The sequence below is a fragment of the Salmo salar genome, chromosome ssa23, assembly GCF_905237065.1.
Source record: "Salmo salar chromosome ssa23, Ssal_v3.1, whole genome shotgun sequence".
In the NCBI taxonomy this organism is placed as follows: domain Eukaryota; kingdom Metazoa; phylum Chordata; class Actinopteri; order Salmoniformes; family Salmonidae; genus Salmo; species Salmo salar.
In genome coordinates, this window is record NC_059464.1 from 10,098,110 (window position 1) to 10,118,441 (window position 20,332).

Here is a 20,332-nt window from a genome sequence, read left to right on the forward strand (position 1 = left end):
TTGGTCATATGTAAGCCGATCAAAATTCAGAGGCAATCTACACCGGTCACAACAGCATGTTTTTGCACTCATTCAGCAGTTCCTACCTGATTAAGTAGCCTACAGTTGTATGTTGAATGTTCAATTTCTATTCCTAAAACTTAAGTTGAAAATGACGCTGTCATTGCTTCCTGTTGACAAGACATGTTGATAAATAAACAGCCCAATGTCCGAACACAGTTTTAAAGTGTCCAAATCAATAACCAATATGCAGAAGTATTTTGAGATATATTGAAAACATGAACATAAAATGTACTATCTACACATACTGTACATATGCAACAATAGTAATTCTTTCTTTCTTTCCTTATTAACTGCACACACAAAAAACCCTGTTGTTGGGTCAAGTGCCAATAAATCACTCATCGATTTGATACGGGGGTCATCAACACAGAAAGAGAAACTCAACACTGTTTTGTCAATCATTCTATCGATTCCAATGAAGTGTTACCAAAATATCTTATTTCCTCTCTCTCTCTCTCTCTCTCTCTCTCTCTCTCTCTCTCTCTCTCTCTCTCTCTCTCTCTCTCTCTCTCTCTATTGTTCTCTCTTTCTCTCTTTCAGTTCAATTTCAATTTCAGGGCTTTATTGGCATGGGAAACATATGTTTACATTCCCAAAGCAAGTTAAATAGATTATAAACAAAAGTGAAATGAACAATACATTTTTTTTTACACAGTAAACTGGCAGCTATGTCTTTCTTTTTCAGTAGTCTGCCTGGTCTCTGTGGGGGGTCATCTCATGGTTAGATGACTTCTAGCCTCCTCCTTCACAGCACAAGAGGTGTAATTACATGGCTGTCTGATTGTGAATGACACGCATAGATTGTGATGGAATGTTCTCTGAGCGTGTGTGTGTGTGTGTGTCCTTCATGCACTTTGTCAGTGTGTCACTACGCAGACTATGCTGGGCAATTACTATGACGGGTTGCTGAATTCAGTTGTGAAATCCTATCTGTATTTGCAGTGTTTGACAATGCGTTGGGTTACTATGCACTCTGTTGGAACAGGTGTGTGTGTGTCTGCGTGTGTGCGTGCGTGCATGTGTGCCTGCGCTCGTGTATGTGTGTCTATTTGCGTTCGGCAAAAGGTCATATTATTATCATCATTACAATTCAGATTCGGCCACATCACCAAGAAACATGGCAACCTGTCCCTGTCCTTGCCTGCCTGTCGTCAAAACAACCAGCGGCCAATCAGAGCCCGGGGGGGCGTGGCCTGGTGAAGCTGCATGCTAGCACTGAGCCCCTCATGTTTATTCTGAATGAACAGTGGAGCATGTGACTCTCTGCATCCCAATCGCACAGCTAGCCTCTCAATCCAGTGTCCTGCTGCGTGTGTGTGTGTGTGTGTGTGTGTGTGTGTGTGTGTGTGTGTGTGTGTGTGTGTGTGTGTGTGTGTGTGTGTGTGTGTGTGTGTGTGTGTGTGTGTGCACGTGCGTGCGCGTGCGTGCGTGCGTGCGTGTTAGTAGGTGTTTGTTGAAGGGGACCTAGCCCTGGACAACAGTAGCTGTCAGAGAGAAGAGGAGGGAGTCTGTCTCTCTAGGAGTGTCTGCCTGAGGAGGATAGCCGTTGATAAGGGGCAAAGAGCAGAGCAGCTTGCAGGCCTGCTGGTGAATTTTTCATTAGGGAGATTCTCTACACTGAATGGACTGAGAGAGTGGAGGGAGGGAACGCTGCCGGGTGTGCACGTTACAGACACAACGACAGGCAGACCCAGCAGGAGAGAGAGAGAGAGAGAGAGAGAGAGAGTGACAGAGAGAGAGCAAGAGCGAGAGAGAGGGAGACAGAGGTGGGGAAGAAAGAAGAGAACACAGGAGCAGTATTCTTCTTCTCCCTTGGAAGGAAGACTAAGACTCTACCAGCACCTGTTGAAGAGGAGAGAAGAGAAGAAGAAAAGACTGAAATCATTGCCCTCTGAGCTTTGAGGAAGACTCGCAAAAGAGAGAGAAGATACAGAGAGAGCGAGAGAGGACTCTGGTTGCTAATCCCTGAAGCTGAGAAGAAGGAGCGAGCACAGAGAGAGAAAGAGCGAGAGAGTGGAGGCAAAGCCACACACACTGTGTGAAAGCAGGCATTTGTGTGCATGTGTTAGTGTATTAGCCTCAATCCCTTTGCTTCCCTCCAGCCCTCGGTTCTGCCTGCCTGTGCATGCCATAGCCTCTGCCAGAGAGCAAACGAAAGAAAGGACAGAGAAAAATCCAAATTGAGCGCGGGTGTCCATCCGAAAGATTCCATTGAAATCCCCGTCTGTCCATCAGCATGTCATCCAACGAGCTGAGTGCTCCGGACGCTGATTCCGGATGCATCAGGACCTTTAAAGAACACATGCATCTGGAGCTGGAGCCCCCCAAGCTGAACACTGGCCAGGGAGGGAAGCGGGGCGCCACCTCGCCCAAACTATCCCCCCGCAGCTCCCCGCGCCTCTTCCGCAGGCTCATGGTCAACAAGGGGGGAATCCGCCACCGTCGGCGCTTCACCGTCGCTCACACCTGGTAAGGAGGACTGACAGGGGAGATAGGGAAGGATATATCATAAAATAAATAATATATGCGATTTAGCAAATGCTTTGATCCAAAGCGACTTACAGTCATCCATGCATACATTTTTGTATGGGTGGGGAATGAGCCCACAATCCATGGCGTTGCAAGCGCCATGCTCTACCAACTGAGCCATGGAGGGAGGGAAGAGCTTGGGGCTGGGAGGGTGGACCCTGGACTGTGCGTGGACAAGGTTAACTAATAAGTCTCTGAGATGGAGCTACTGTTATGTATTGATAGAGGGGGTCTGTGACTTTGCTAGAGGGGCGCAAGGTGACTGTGTGTTTTGAGGAGTGTCTTGACGTCTTGATAGTGAACGTCACGTCTCCTTCCACTTTGCTCTGTTCCACACGTAAGGATCGGGTTCCTACTGTGTTGCGTGGTGTGTGTGTGTGTGTGTGTGTGTGTGTGTGTGTGTGTGTGTGTGTGTGTGTGTGTGTGTGTGTGTGTGTGTGTGTGTGTGTGTACCTGCATGCTTGTGAGAGAGCAGGGTGTTTCAGGTGGAGGAGTGAAGGGCGTTATGCCTGTTTGAGCTATGGGTCTATATGGAGCTGGTATTGGAAGCATACACTCACTGGCTCTACACAGCCGTCTCTCACAGCCTGTCTGTGTGTCTGTGGATGTCAGCATGTGCGTGGCATGTCTCTGTCTGTGTTTGTCTGTCTATGTGGATGTGAATGTGTGCGTGCGTGCATGTCTGTGTGTGTGTGTGTGTGTGGAATGGTGTGTATGGCTGGATTGTGCGGCTGTGTGTGACACATCCTTTTATGTGAGATATTACAGTGCATTCGGAAGGTATTCAGTCCCCTTCACTTTTTCCACATTTTATTACGTTACAGCCTTATTTTTCCTCATCAATCTACACATAATACCCTATGATGACAAAGCAAAAACACGTTTTAAAAAATGTTGGCATATTTATTGAAAAAATAGAAAACTGAAATATCACATTTACGTAAGTATTCAGACCCTTTACTCAGTACTTTGTTGAAGCACCTTTGGCAGTGATTACAGCATCGAGTCTTCTTGGGTATGACGCTACAAGCTTGGCACACCTGTATTTGGGGAGTTTCTCCCATTCCTCTCTGCAGATCCTCTCAAGCTCTGTCAAGTTGGATAGGGAGCCTCGCTGCACAGCTATTTTCATGTCTTTCCAGAGATGTTCGATCAGTTTCAAGTCCGGGCTCTGGCTGGGCCACTCAAGGACATTCAGAGACAGGTCAGTTCCTGAGCGCTCTGGAGCAGGTTTTCATCAAGGATTTCTCTGTACTCTGCTCCGTTCATCTTTCCCTCGATCCTGACCAGTCTACCAGTCCCTGCCACTGAAAAACATCACCACAGCATGATGCTGCCACCACCATGCTTCCCCGTAGGAATGGTGCCAGGTTCCTTCCAGACGTGACACTTGACATTCAGGCCAAAGAGTTCAATCTTGGTTTCATCAGACCAGAGAATCTTGTTTCTCATAGTCTGAGAGTCTTTAGGTGCCTTTTGGCAAACTTCAAGTGGGCTGTCATGTGCAGATTCCTGAGGAGTGGCTTCCATCTGGCCACAGAGAAACTCTTGAGCTCTGTCAGTGTGACCATCGGGTTCTTGGTCACCTTCCTGACCAAGGACCTTCTCCCCCAGTTGCTCAGTTTGACCGGGCGGCCAGCTCTAGGAAGAGTCTTGGAGGCCACTGTGTTCTTGGGGACCTTAAATGCTGCAGAAATGTTTTGGTACCCTTCCCCAGCTCTGTGCCTCTACATCTAATCCTGTCTTGGAGCTCTACAGACAATTCCTACGACTTCATGGCTTTTTTTTGCTTTGACATGCACAATCAACTGTGTGACCTTATATAGACAGGTGTATACCTTTCCAAATCATGTCCAATCAATTTAATTTAACACAGGTGGACTCCAATCGAGTTGTAGAAACATCTCAAGAAGCATCAATGGAAACAGGGTATTAAAGGGTCTAAATACTTATGTAAATAAGGTATTTCTGTTTTTTACTTGTACGAAATTTGCAAAAATGTTTTTTTTTAAAACTGTTTTTGCTTTGTTATTATGGGGTACTGTGTGTAGATTGATGAGGATTTTTTATTTGTGTAATCCATTTTAGAATAAGGCTGTAACATAACGAAATGTGGAAAAAGGGAAGGGATCTGAATACTTTCTGAATGCGCTGTATGTATAGAAAGCATAAGGACTCCATAGGGACAACAGTGGGGGTTGTGACCCACAACGAGACAGGCTTTGAAGGGTTTGATGTTGCATTGACTTACAGCTGTGAAGAAAGACCCTTGCTGATGTCATGTGTTATTAGATGGCAATGTAATAGAAAATCAAATGTTTAAGAACCCTAATGGCTGTAATTTGCAATGGTTCACACGCCCAAATAGGTTCACTATTTCAAGCCCCAGAAAGATATTGTGCTCATGCATATGTCTTAGTCCAATTGGGTGACTGCGATGTGGAAGTGGATGTTTCAATCACCTTTACATCTGTCGTCTTAAACCTTCCTTATAGTCTAATGTGGTGGTAGTCACTAATTCTGGCCAGGGAGCCTCATTGGCAAAATTCTGAACACTGAGAGAGCCACCACCTTACCACTTTAACTGCAAATTGACATGACATACCTCAATTAAGTTGTTTTGTCTGCTCATGCAATACTTCTAATAGAAGTAAACTCCAAATATAGCACATAAAACAAATCGTGGTGTATACACACCCCAACTGAAGAGCATATTTATTAGTCTGATGAGTGGAAGTGTGCATGCTGTTCCTTGACTCTCCGTATGCAATACTTGTACATTGACATGGCAGTCTGGATATGCATTGGTCAGCCTACTCCTGTGTTTTATTTTCAAAATGTCATTTTTGAAAATGTTGACTCACAAGTCATTAAAAAAGGACGTTACCTTTTGCATGCACTGCTTCAGAGCTGGGTACTCTGTGTCAGGGACCATGTGCCATTAGTGGGAAAGACCTGTTCTCAGCTCAGCTATTAGGGTGTCATTTGCCTCCAGTTCAATAACCTCACATTCAACTGCAGCCGTGTCTTTTTCTTTTCGCTAGCTTGTCCCTCATCATTTGTGTGTGCAAGTCCACTAGCTTCCTCCCCATCACCCTCCTCATTTTCCTGTTCAGTTCTAGTGGCAGGTTGCTCATTTCTGTTGCGTTTTTTTGGATTGTGCTTGACTACTACAAATCGGTCCATTTTAAATGTTCATTGCCAGGTAGTTCGATTTGGCCAAAGATGGTGATAAACACTCACTTTGATGCGCCCCAAAACATGTGCATTCGAGTGTGATACACTACTGCTTCGCTTGGCCCTTCGCCTCCCGCCTCCGTAGCTATCCTCGTGGAGGGCGAAGCAAGAGTTTACCCAACCTCACGTTGATGCAAAGCTCAGTATCTATCATCTACTGCCACCTATTGGATGAGCAAAATAGTGCAGTTTATGTTTGTGAAATTTGACTGTTAAGAATCTATTTGAGATTGTGCTGTATTTGGTCTCACATGTAAAATTGTAATATTACGCGAGCCGCCAATTAAGGCTCTGAGACACGCAATGACTATGCCTGTTCTAATACCTCAAAGGGGCCAGTGCTCAGCTACATACCGACATGAAAGAATACTATAGTATGCTATGGTATAGATACTATAGTATTCACTGTAGTGTTTTTTGCGGACTAAAGTTACTGTAGTGTTGCGGACATGATTGTATTGTAGTGTTGCGGAAATGACTGTATTATACTGTAGTATTTGCAGTTTGCTATAGTATAAATACGGTAGTAAAAAAAATGTGTATATACTGTACTATAGTATTTACTGTAGTGTTTTTGCTTTATTATATTTGACATAGCAATGATCCCTCGACCATGTTGTAGTACTTACTATATAGAATTTTGTATTTTGTTTTCTCCTTGAGGAAACCTACTGGACAAACCACAAAAACCATATGCTCCATAACCTGTAGGTATGAATGAGGTCTGAACAGATAGTTCAGCTCATCTGCTCTATTCTATAACCTGTAGGGAACACAATATAAGGTCTATATGTTTCTCACTCTGGGTGGTACAAATTGGGATATGAGAATGGGAATGGACAGGGTATATGTACCGTAGTGTTTTTGCGCACATTCGTTACTGTAGTATTTGCTGTAGTGTTTTTGCAGTCTGTAGTATACTTTAGTATTTACTATAGTATTCTACAGTATACTACAAAATGATATAGTAAGTATTGCTCATGATCGAGGGATACTACAGTGTGTAGTATAGTATTCTACAGTTTACTATAGAGCTCTATAGTAAGTACTGTAGTATTCTATCGTAAACTGTAGTATTTTTTCACGTGGACAGTCACACGCTGAAATAGACACTGGGAGACACCCAATCTGTCTCATATGGCTCTGTAAACCATGATACCTTGCGTCATTCGCATTCTACCGATTGGCCTAGGGTGGTTTGAATAGGATCCATCAGGATTGGGCCTGTATCAGATTTGCTGTTGTGGAATAAACAAAGCCTTTCAGTCAATGAAACTGGATGTGGATATTCAATACTCTTTCGTATTGTGATGTAGTGATGACATGGCTATATTTCAGACAAAGAGAGATGCTGTCTATTGAAGGTATGAGAAACCTCCGGGGAGCCGACCGGTGAACTCAGTTGCATTCTCTGACCATTCTCCCTGCATTCAGACAAAGGCAGCTGTGTTTGGGTCAGTGTGGCTCTGTGGGGTTCTGCGGCCATTACGTGTCAACCAGGAGCACAGTGCCTCTCCACCTCTCCCACCCTGCACTCTAACAAGCTGCTACGTTAATGTTTAATGTGCAACCGAGGTACCTAGGTCCCCCCACTGAGAGAGACTGCATTAGAGAGAGAGAGCGAGAAAGAAAGAGGGGAAAAAGCATTTTAGCACCTGTACATAGAGTGCATTACACCACTTACAGAGATAGGGTCAGAGACACTCCTAGAGACATTCTAAAATGTCAGTAGACATTCTGTAACATCAAATAGAGCCACTGCACACCAGAGGTATAAGGTTCAGCACACAGCCCCCGGCTATGTCTCAGTTTAAATGTCACAACTAATATCCCTTCTACAAAATCCATGCCACCATGACCTGGTATTGTGTTGTTTCCTTCCTCTGCACTTTGTCTCTAGCCATTTTCACAACCACATTGTTATAATGGACAGCCTCGTCCAAAATGGAACCCTATTGCCTATACAGCCAAATGGGCCCTGGTCAAAAGTAATGCACTATATATGGAAATGGTTCCATTTGGAAGGCAGACTTAATCTCTAACAGAGTGTTGTTAATGGAAGTGGCAGGTGCTGTGGTGGTGTTGTTGTGGTGGTGTGTTGCCCCCGGCTGCCCTCACTGCATTGTGTTGTGGGTGTGTTGACTGAGTACTCTACTCTAACATTACTCTGGTGAGGGTTGTGTTACACAGCCCCTGAAGGCTGCAGAGAGACAGAGAAAGGCAGAAAGAGAGATGCCTCATTATCTGAAAACTACTTGTGCCTGGGTGGGGGTTTTCACATACAGTCCAGTCCACTTTAAAGTGAACTCTGGCGTAAAAAAAAAAAAAAGGTGATTCACACACCCTTGTATTCACACACCCTTGCCTTTGAATGAGGACTCAACTCTTTTACCAGTTCACTTCACCTATTTTGTGGTCCGAGTCCTCTTTGCATTCACCAAAATAATTTTTCCAACGTTCACTCATTGCACTCTGAGTGCAGGACAAGCCATTCCATCAGAACATGTTATCAGACAGATACCTACATACATGTTGGAAGCAAATAGATTCCATTTAGTTAAAAGATGAGTCATAATAATTGTAATCAGAAGATACTGTTAAGATATAAATATTATTGGTAACAGAATAAATAGCAGAAGAATAACTGCAGATTAAATAATGCTGTAATTGAAAATTGTACACCCTATGTTGTGATTTTCACCAAATATACTGAACAAAAATATAAATGCAATATGTAAAATGTTGGTCCCATGTTTCATGAGCTGAAATAAAAGATCCCAGAAATGTTCCATATGCACAAAAAGCTTATTTCTCTCTCATTTTGTGCACAAATGTGTTTACATCCCTGTTAGTGAGCATTTCTCCTTTGCCGAAATAGTCAATCAAATGTATTTATAAAGCCCTTCTTACATCAGCTGATGTCACAAAGTGCTGTACAGAAACCCAGCCTAAAACCCCAAACAGCAAGCAATGCAGGTGTAGAAGCACGGTGGCTAGGAAAAACTCCCTAGAAAGGCCAAAACCTAAGAAGAAACCTAGCGAGGAACCAGGCTATGAGGGGTGGCCATTCCTCTTCTGGCTGTTCCGGGTGGAGATTATAACAGAACATGGCCAAGATGTTCAAATGTTCATAGATGACCAGCAGGGTCAAATAATAATAATCACAGTGGTTGTCGAGGGTGCAACAGGTCAGCACCTCAGGAGTAAATGTCAGTTGGCTTTTCATAGCATCTCTACCGCTCCTGCTGTCTCTAGAGAGTTGAAAACAGCAGGTCTGGGACAGGTAGCACGTCTGGTGAACAGGTCAGGGTTCCATAGCCGCAGGCAGAACAGTTGAAACTGGAGCAGCAGCACGGCCAGGTGGACTGGGGACAGCAAGGAGTCATCAGGCCAGGTAGTCCTGAGGCATGGTCCTAGGGCTCAGGTCCTCCGAGAGAGAGAGAAAGAGAGAAAGAAAGAAAGAAAGAAAGAAAGAAAGAAAGAAAGAAAGAAAGAAAGAAAGAAAGAAAGAAAGAAAGAAAGAAAGAAAGAAAGAAAGAAAGAAAGAAAGAAAGAAAGAAAGAGAGAGAATTAGAGAAAGCAAACTTAAATTCACATAGGACACCGGATAAGACAGGAGAAATACTCCAGATATAACAGACTGACCCTAGTCCCCCGACACATAAACTACTGCAGCATAAATACTGGAGGCTGAGACAGGAGGGGTCGGGAGACACTGTGGCCCCGTCCGACGATACCCCCGGACAGGGCCAAACAGGCAGGATATAACCCCACCCACTTTGCCAAAGCACAGCCCCCACACCACTAGAGGGATATTTTCAACCTCCAACTTACCATCCTGAGACAAGGCCGAGTATAGCCCACAAATATCTCCGCCACGGCACAACCCAAGGTGGGGGCCAACCCGGACAGGAAGATCACGTCAGTGACTCAACCCACTCAAGTGACCCACCCCCCCAGGGACGGCATGTAAGAGCACCAGTAAGCCAGTGACTCAGCCCCTGTAATAGGGTTAGAGGCAGAGAATCCCAGTGGAGAGAGGGGAACCAGCCAGGCAGAGACAGCAAGGGCGGTTCGTTGCTCCAGTGCCTTTCCGTTCACCTTCACACTCCTGGGCCAGACTACACTCAATCATAGGACCTACTGAAGAGATGAGTCTTCAATAAAGACTTAAAGGTTGAGACCAAGTCTGTGTCTCTCACATGGGTAGGCAGACCATTCCAAAAAAATGTAGCTCTATAGGAGAAAGCCCTTCCTCTAGCTGTTTGCTTAGAAATTCTAGGGACAGTAAGGAGGCCTGCGTCTTGTGACCGTAGCATACGTGTAGGTATGTACGGCAGGACCAAATCGGAACGATAGGTAAGAGCAAGCCCATGTAATGCTTTCTAGGTTAGCAGTAAAACCTTGAAATCAACCCTTGCCTTAACAGGAAGCCAGTGTAGAGAGGCATGCACTGGAGTAATATGATAACATTTTTGGGTTCTAGTCAAGATTCTAGCAGCTGTGTTTAGCACTAACTGAAGTTTATTTTGTGCTTTATCCGGGTAGCCGGAAAGTAGAGCATTGCAGTAATCTAACCTAGAAGTGACAAAAGCATGGATACATTTTTCTGCATCATTTTTGGACAAATGATGCAATCCATCCACCTGACAGGTGTGGCATATCAAGAAGCTGATTAAACAGCATGATCATTACACATTTGCACCTTGTGCTGGGGACAATAAAAGTCCACTCTAAAATATGCAGTTTTGTCACACAACGCAATCCCACAGATGTCTCAAGTTTTGAGGGAGTGTGCAATTGGCACGCTGACTGCAGGCATGTCCACCAGAGCTGTTGCAAGAGAATTGAAGGTTAATTTCTCTACCATAAGCCGCCTCCAATGTCGTTTTAGAGAGTACGTCCAACCGGCCTCACGCCAGCCCAGGACCTCCACATCCGGCTTCTTCACCTCGTCGTCTGAGACCAGCCACCCGGACAGCTAATGAAACTGTGGGTTTGCACAACCAAAGCATTTCTGCCCAAACTATCAGAAACTGTCTCAGGGAAGCTCATCTATGCATCATCCTCACCGTGGTCTTGACATGACTGCAATTAGGCGTAGTAACTGACTTCAGTGGGCAAATGCTCACCAGGAGAAGTGTGCTCTTCACGGATGAATCTCTGGTTTCAATTGTACCGGGCAGATGGCAGACAGCATGTAGGGTGAGCGGTTTACTGATTTCAACAGTGCCTACAGAGTGCCACTTGGTGGAGGTGTGGTTATGGTATGGGCAGGCATAAGCTACGGACAACGAACACAATTGCATTTTATCGATGGCAATCTGAATACACAGAGATACCGTGACAAGATCCTGAGGCCCATTGTGGTGCCATTCATCCGGTGCCATCACCTCATGTGTCAGCATGATAATGCACGGCCCCATGTCACAAGGATTTGTACACAATCCTTCCTGGAAGCAGAACATGTCCCAGTTATTCCATGGCCTGCATACTCACCGAAACATGTTTGGGATGCTCTGGATCGACGTTAAAGACAGAGTGTTCCAGTTCCTGCCAATATCCAGAATCTTCGCATAGCCATTGAAGAGGAGTGGGACAACATTCCACAGGCCACAATCAACAGTCTGATCAACTCTATGCAAAGAAGATGTGTCGCACTGCATGAGGCAAATGGTGGTCACACCAGATACTGACTGGTTTAAGGTATCTGTGACCACCAGATGCACATCTGTATTCCCAGTCTTGAAATCCATAGATTAGGGCCTAATGAATTTATTTAAATTGACTGATGAATTGTAACTCAGTAAAATCTTAGAAATTGTTGCATGTTGCATTTATATTTTTGTTCAGTGCATACTGAACAAAACCCCACAAGCGAATAAACAGTTTATGAAGCTCTTTGCCTATTGATCACATATAGAAAACAAGTAATCTGAATTAAAAACTTTCTGTGCATCCCTGAAAACCTCTAATTTATATCCCAAAACAGCACAAGTTTTTTCTGCGAACCTGCATATCATCATCCTTTCTCCTTTGTGGAAGCAATAGAAGGGGTATTGCAGGGGAAATGGTGTTGCAGTAGTTTGGAGTGTGGTGCGGGAATAATGACAAGCGAACCTGGGGAGCTTTGTGTTCACATTGCCATAATAAAAAGGGAACCGTACCGAGGATTTTAAGCAAACCGAACACAGGCCACCTCTCGATATGGTCTCAGTTCGGTTTGCTTTGGTGGCTCTTTTGAGGGGTATGAGTTCCTTTGGAGTGTTCACACTGGACAAAAAATAAAGCTGAGTTCACAAAATTGTCTGGAAGGGACCAAGTGTGAAAACACCATAGGGACTTGGTACTGGGTGCTCACTGTGCCAATGCTAAAGGCCTACAGGTGAGGGGGGCACAGGTGTATGGGGTTAGAGGGGGTGTAGGGGGCATATGGGCAAAGAGGACATAGGGGTCATATGATGGACAAAGGGCTACAGGGGGCATATGGGGTTTTGTGCGCATCTCAGTCTCTGAGGCAGGGCCTCTCCAAAGGAATGAATATGTAATGGCTGTCTGTCTCTCTGAGATTCTCTTGGATATTGGGTCAGTCACCTACTGGACCACTGCTGTGGTTGTCTTGACCATGTATGGTCGGGACCAAGAGCGGTTGTGGTGCCAAGGTATCGGGTGAAGATGAGATGACGTAAACTGAATGTGTGTGTTTGTGTGTGTGTGTGTCTGTTGGGGTTTCGAGCCTTTCTCTCATCCTCATCCACCCCTCCTGCACACTAATGTTCCTGTTTACTCCTGCGCATAATGTCCTCTCTCTATGTTTTGGGGTCTGTCTATGAATAAGAAAGAGCTAATCTCCTCTGTGTGTGTCTCCTCTTAACCAGATGCTCTGTCTCCCCTCTGTCTGCAGCCCCCCCCCCCCCCAGGGGGATGTATCTTTACTGGTTTGTTTACCCTAGACTCTGGCATGTCACTTCTCATTTCTCTCCTCCTCCTCTTCCTCTTCCTCTCTCACTCGGCTTGGCTCAGTCCACCACGCTCTAGCTCTCTGTTTCTGCTCCCTGAGCCAAGCTAACCTACCGGACTGGAAAGCAGAATATTCCGGTTGGGAGGAGAAGAGGAGTGAGACGGGGGGGGGTCTGGGGGGGTCTGGGGATCTGGGAGCATTGTTCCTGTCTCAGGGAAGCTCGGGGGCAGACACCAGTGATACCGTGACAAGATCAGGGAAGCCATTACCGAGCAAGATTTTTCAGATTGGTAAGGAAATTACTTTAATGTCAGGCACTGCTCAGAACTGGAATTTCTCTGCTCACATTTCTGTGCTGTTGAATTATTTCAGCTCTGTGGCTAAATTCTCTCAATACAACCAATATACACTGAGTGTACAAAACATTAGGAACACCTTCCAAATATTCAGGTGCACCCTCTTTTGCTGTCAGAACAGCCTCAATTCGTCAGGGCATAGACTCAAGGTGCTGAAAGTGTTCCACAGCGATGCTGGCCAATGTTGACTCCAATGCTTCCCACAGTTCTGTCAAGTTGGCTGTATGTCCTTTGGGTGGTGGACCGTTCTTGGCTGTCTACCATACCCTGTTCAAAGGCACTTAAATATGTTGTCTTGCCCATTACCTCTTTGAATGGCACACTTGTCTCAATCGTCCCCGTCATCTACACTGATTGAAGTGGATTTAACAAGTGACATCAAAGGGGGATCATAGCTTTCACCTGGATTCACCTGGTCAGTCTGTCATGGAAAGAGCAGGTGTTCCTAATGTTTTGTACACAGTGTATATGGGTCTTTCTATAAATAATGGGGCCAATGTGTGACATTGGGATTAACATTTGAAAATGGTTTGAAACAAAAATCAGAAGGATTTTCCTGCAGTTCCACATGTGTGAATATATGCAAATTGGCCCATAACTCCACCTATACAACATAGGCCTAGGACTAAACATCTTTTAGCAGGGTTCATACAGACATTGGCAAGTCAAATTCAAGGCATTCAGGGACTTTTTTTTAAGCACTTAATTGTAATTTTCAAGGACCTCAGTGTTATACAATTGTATAATCTATATAATTGTACATATAGGGCCTAATATAGAACCCCCCCTTGCCAATTAATTGATATTCAAATTATTATTACATTCGAAAATATGTGGGAATAATGTGGACTTTCCTGACTAAATCAATTGGATGCAGGCATGGCGATTTTTCTGTGCGGACACATACTCATTTAATAAACCCATGAATAGCGGTTGCATTAATCTCACCATTTGAATCTCACCATCGCTGTTTTATAATGAGAAAGCGACCAAAAACCAGGTTACTTTTATAATGGAAGGATTTGTATGGAAAGCCAAGTTGAAGCCAGCATTAGATGCTGTCGTCCTCATAATAACCGCAGGTGGTTTGACCGCGCAACACCCTTCAATTGAAGCGTCGGGAAATTCACAAAAACGGATAAAAAATGAAATCATGTCTAATTATAATAAAGCAGGAGAAATAATAAATTGGCTACAATAAATACAAGGACTTTTCAAAGACCAAATTGTGGAATTGTCTGCTTTTTCGAGGTAGACCTATTCCATCCAGTACTTGAATTTCTAAGCTCCTATTTCAAATTCAAGTAGGCTACTTCAAGCCCCTTGCATTGTTTAAAATGGCAGGTGTAACATGGAAAGCAAAATGTATTTGTCATGTTATTTCATTAACAGATCATATTATGAATAAGCCCACTAGGCTATGTAATTTGTTGTCATTATATCCAGAATAATTAAGAATAGCGTTGGGCGTTGCGCATTAGTCAACCCTACACAATTGTGCACAGTAGACTCGGTGTCCGATTAGAGGTACACAAAAATATGACAACTCATTGCCTTGATGCTTTCTCTGTTAAATCTAACGAGACCTTACTGTAAATCAAGCAGACAACAACAGATGATCAACATCAATTCGCTAGGGATATTAGATCCAACAGGGATCCAGTTACAACTGTCTTCACCAGGGAATGAGACACCAACATACTCTATTTTCTGGACATTCCTCGCAAACACTTTTTTTTCCCGGCACTTGGGCTATTATTGCATTGCATGGGCTATTACGACATGTTCGTCACTTGACTGTCATTCAGAAAATTCCTTCCTGAATCAGATGATGATGTGTGAAAATATCATGCCATAATTAAACAGCTCGACACCAAATGCGCATTCAACAAGTATTATGCATAATTATTGAAGAACCACGTTAATGACGGTATAGATTTAGGTTTTAAGTATCAAGGTGGCTCTTTCGGTTAGAAGCTTTCGATTTTGCGATCGCATACATTTTGGGGGATTTGTGTGCCAATGAAAACTATTTTCACACCTTAACATAAGGAGACACGAAATGTTATGCAGTCACACTGTATTTCTGGGGGGGTCTATGTGCGTACGGTTGTGCGTGTATGTGCTGTTGCGTTCATACTCATTGACTTTCCTCACTTTCGCAACGAGTGTTTGAGGCAGACATCGTGGATAAAGGCAGACATCGTGGATAAAGAAACAATAATTAGCGGTGGAAGTCATTAGTCAAACGAAGAGAGAGGGAAGGAGGAGAAAGTGATGGAGAGGGAGAGATGAAAAGAGATTGATGTGTCGTTTACACGGCCCTGTGTCCACATCAATAATAGTATGTCGTTTCATGAGGATTTATCTGAGCCCCATCCCTTGTGAATGGGACTGTTGTTGCTCACAAAGCAACTTTTGAATGATATGATGATATATCCCATTTAAACAACAATTTATAGAGGGACAGAAAATATATGGTTTTGATAACCAGTAATCATTATTAATACACAACACTCTCCCTTGTCTTCTGTGGGTCATCTGTGTGTATGGAAATAATGCTATTTGTGCTCACAAAACCTAGGAGGTGGCTACTGGTTAGAACTGAACTGAACAGCAAAATCAATGGTGTACATTTAACTCTGAAAATGTCAAATGTACACTATTGTCAGTGAACATGTGAGTCCCTGGTGTTAAAATAACACTTGAAATTGTTTAAGATTTAACTCTGTTGCAGTGTTCCCCATTTCACTCTTAAAGTGTTCAAATTAAATTGATTGTGGTGTTTGCATAGTTCTACTGTATCGTAATACACAACACCTACAGTGTGAAACATAACACTTGATTTACAGTAAATTGGACTCACTTGGCGTAGTGCTGACTCTGTTACACTTTCTCAGTGTAAAAAAATGAACACCTGTAGTTCTACAGTAAATCATTGTTGGTGTAATGAACACGATGGGAGACAGACAGCAGGATACAAGCACAGGGTGCAGCAGGTGTTTATTTGTAGAGGACCGCAGGAGGAGGCAGGTAGCTGGGTCCGGGGGCAGGCAGAAGGTCATACACAGGGGGTCCAACAAGGCAACAGTACAGGCAGGGAAAAGGCTAGTAACGTAGTCCGGGAGATCAGGCAATGAGTAGATAACAGGAGATCTGATAGGCTAAAGTACAGGCGGGGAATAGGCAAAAGGCGTCGTTAGTGAGGCAGGCGAAAACTATCATACACGGGAGGATTCAATTACGGGAAAAACAGAGCTCCAAATAGAAGTGTGTCACAAAACAAACAATACCTCACAATGACGTGGTGCAAAGAACTGAACTAAATAGTGTGTGATAAGGACATACAGGTGTGTGAACAGGTGATCAGAATTCAGGTGATTGGGATCTGGAGCGTGAGCTGCGTTCAGGGGATCTACGTATTTGAGAGTGTGAGTTGGAAGCAGACGTTACAGACACATGGATATTGAAATATTTCGTTTTAAAGGCCTGTGGCTTTCACCAAGTGAGTTCATGGGCAAATATTATCATTAAAAATTGAACTAATACAAAATATTACATATACCGTTCCTTCGGAAAGTATTCAGACCCCTTGATTTTTCCACATTTTGTTACGTTACAGCCTTATTCTAAAATGTATCTTTTTTTTAAATGTCCCTCATCAATCTACAAACAATACCCCATATGACAAGGCAATAACTGTTTTTTAGACATTTCTGGTCATTTATTTTTTTTAATAAAAAATTGAAATATTACATTTACACAAGTATTCAGACCCTTTACTCAGTACTTTGTTGAAGCACCTTTGGCAGCAATTACAACATCGAGTCTTCTTGGGTATGATGCTACAAGCTTGGCACACCTGTATTTGGGGAGTTTCTCCCATTCCCATGGGGAGCGTTGCTGCACAGCTATTTTCAGGTCTCTCCAGAGATGTTCGATCGGGTTCAAGTCCAGGCACTGGCTGGGTCACTCAAGGACATTCAGATACTTGTCCTGAAGCCACTCCTGCGTTGTCTTGGCTGTGTGCTTAGGGTCGTTGTCCTGTTGGATTGTGAACCTTTGCCCCAGTCTGAGGTCCTGAGCACTATGGAGCAGGTTTTCATCAAGGATCCCTCTGTACTTTGCTCCGTTCATCTTTCCCTCGATCCTGACTAGTCTACCAGTCCCTGCCACTGAAAAACATTCCCACAGCATGATGCTGCCACCATGCTTCACCGTAGGGATGTTGCCAGGTTTCCTCCAGATGTGACGCTTGGCATTCAGGCCAAGTGCGTGAATTCGACACTTTTCCTGTCCTGCTAAGCATTCAAAATGTAGCGAGTACTTTTGGGTGTCAGGGGAAATGTAAGGAGTATAAAGTACATTATTTTCTATAGGAATGTACAGGAGTAAAAGTAAAAGTTGTCAAAAATATAAATAGTAAAGTAGAGTACTGATACCACAAAAAAATGACTTAAGTAGCACTTTCAAGTATTTTTACTTAAGTACTTTACACTACTGCACACAACCACCAACCAGCCACCCTGTAACAAACCTTTTTGAAAGAACCATGGTATATGCAAACACAATCCTCATCTGACTCCACCCTGCCATGTCATGGGCCTGCTAGGCACATTGTCATCATCAGACTGTGGCCACAGGGCATCCATCTGTCACAGCACAACTCTTCACCAAGCTGCTCTGCTACAGTACACAATGATACTCTCTGAGCTCTTTGGCTGTAGTGGGGTGCAGGTGTGTTGGACCAGGGGTTCCCAAACCTTTTGGCCTCGGGTCACCTTTTGTGATAGCAAATTCATGAGGGACCCCCACATAATGCGTCTGCTAAATGACTAAAATGTAAATGTAAATAATATCAGAACATGTTTTCCTACTTCAGAGTGCGATAAAAATAGCATTAGCACGGCACCCAAACACACATTGAACCACTCAGGTTGCCGCTCTGATAATGGCTCCTGTTTTATTCATCATCAGAGAGCCAGGAGAGAGGACCCCCTCCACTGACTGCAGAATACAAACACTCTGTCTGCTTCTCAGTATGCATTGTGTGGGTGGGCGTCACCCCATGGGTCTGCTGTCAGGATGTACAGCGTCTTCAGATGAGTCAAACAGACAGGAGAGTGGGTTACATACACACACGCACACACATTTCGGTAAACTTGACTAACTGGTGGAATGTGTGGGAGAGTGGCTGATGATGATGATGATGATGATGGTGGTGGTGATGAAGAAGGCTGTTAAAATCCAATCAATGTTTATTGGTCACGTACACAGATTTTCAGATGTTACCGCAGGTGCAGCAAATTGCTTGTTATCTACAAAGAACACTGATTCACACTTCCATTAGAGGAATAGCTTCTTGTAAATGTACCAATCCCTCTTTGGAACACCTCTGCAACAGCCAAGGCAGGCTTTTTAGATCTTCCATCAAGGGCAGGTAGCCAAAACCCATTTGTATCACTGACAGCCAGCTGTGTGCTTGGGAGCTGGGTTAGTCATCCTGTGACAACAGGTGTGTTTGTTTGCTTACTTCTCCAGGAATAGACTTCTCTTCACTTAGGTTGTTTACCAGCGCTGTCTGTATTTTATTTATACCTGGCTGTTATAGCTTGTCACTCAGGTCGTCCAATTCCGGTCGCTCTGAGATCGTTGAATAATGTAATCAACACAACACTTCGTCTGCAGTGACACTGTGCTCCAAACCTCAGAGAAAGAGAGGGAGAGGATGTCACAGCAATTCCCTTTCATTCTCTGTATGCAGACAGACATCTATTAGTTGTACAATTAATGCAGCCTCCCTCTCTCTTCCTCTCTCCCTGTCTCATCACAGCTACGCTCTTATTAAAAAAAGGTGCTATCTAGAACCTTAAAGGGTGCTTTGGCTGTCCTCATAGTATAACCCTTTGAAGAACCCCTTTTGGTTGCAGGAAGGACCCCTTTGGTTCCAGGTAGAATCCTTTTGGGTTCCATGTAGAACCCTTTCTACAGAGGGTTATACATGAAACCCAAAAGGGTTCTACCTGGAACAAAAAAGGGTTCTCCTATGGGGACAGGTGCACCGTGCACACAAGCACAGCCACTCACGTGCACACACACACTAACCATCTGTAATACGCACACACTTATCTACTAACCATCTGTAATACGCACACACTTATCTACTAACCATCTGTAATACGCACACACTTATCTATAATAAGTTAATGACACAATTGCATTTCCTCCATGAAAACGTAATATATATGGCCCCTTGAATCAGATTAAAGCCCACTGTCCCTATATTCCCATTTTGATTACCCCATCTCCATCTCTCTTTTTCTCTTATCCCCTGTCTTGCTCCCTCTTCCTCCCTCCCTCTCTCTTCCCCTCCATTTCTTGCTCTTATCACCATTTTCTCTCTCTCTACTCCCTGTCTCCATGTCCCCTATGCTAATGTTAAATTTGTAATGCCGCTTATAGTGTAGTTACAGTACATATGGCCTTGGCTACACTAGTCATTAAATATGGTAAAAATAGCCCCCCCCCCCCACACACACACACACACACAGGGAGGGAGAAAGAGACAGAGAGAGATGGACAGCAGTGTAATGTACAGTAATGAAGACAAATGTATTCCTGTATTACCTGCTTCTAAAAAGCCAAGAGCTGTAGGTGATACAGGGCTGCTGTAGTAAGCCACCTCTGCCACAGCAAAATGGCCCGTGTTGATTTTTCAGTGTAACATTTCTAATGTTGATTCAGGAGTTAAATTCACTCAGTAAGAGTGAAATTAACACTCAGTGGTGTAAAATAATCCCCAGTGTTGGTGTCAATAACTGTTGGTGTTAATAATTAGTTAATCTTATGCTACACGAAGATAAATAACGTATATTTTTCTAAACTAATCCAATCAGTTAGATTTATTGCACCTGTTATTGAAATGGTTGTTCCAGTTTAAATTGTTTCGGTAGTGTTTCTTATGAAGTTTCCTAACACTGAAAGTCATTGCAGGTTTGCAGGTTGCAGGTGAATAAAAATTCCAACTGTTGGATCCCCTAACTCTCAGGGATGCAAACTAGTCACCTTTCGATGAAATTCGCAGTTTTGAATCCAAAATATGTGACCTACGTGATTCGTGTAGATCCAATGAGACAAGTTTGGGAGGGGGCTTTGGATCACCACTGGCTATAAGCGAACAAGTGAT

At 43.9% G+C, this 20,332-nt stretch overlaps 1 protein-coding gene across 2 annotated transcripts in view; it reads left to right on the top strand.

Annotated features, from left to right (window-relative positions):
* LOC106584037 (cAMP-specific 3',5'-cyclic phosphodiesterase 4B) overlaps positions 1-20,332 on the top strand; it is a 309,843-nt gene that overhangs the window by 117,912 nt on the left and 171,599 nt on the right. The window contains exon 1 of one of the 2 annotated variants that reach the window (XM_014168844.2): positions 1,807-2,532. The exons of the other annotated variant lie outside the window; for it this stretch is intronic. Within the exon in view, the coding sequence (XP_014024319.1) occupies positions 2,300-2,532 (233 nt within the window). The 5' untranslated portion in view covers positions 1,807-2,299. Of the gene's footprint in view, positions 1-1,806; positions 2,533-20,332 lie in introns of those variants that run through there. 2 annotated transcript variants of the gene reach the window in all.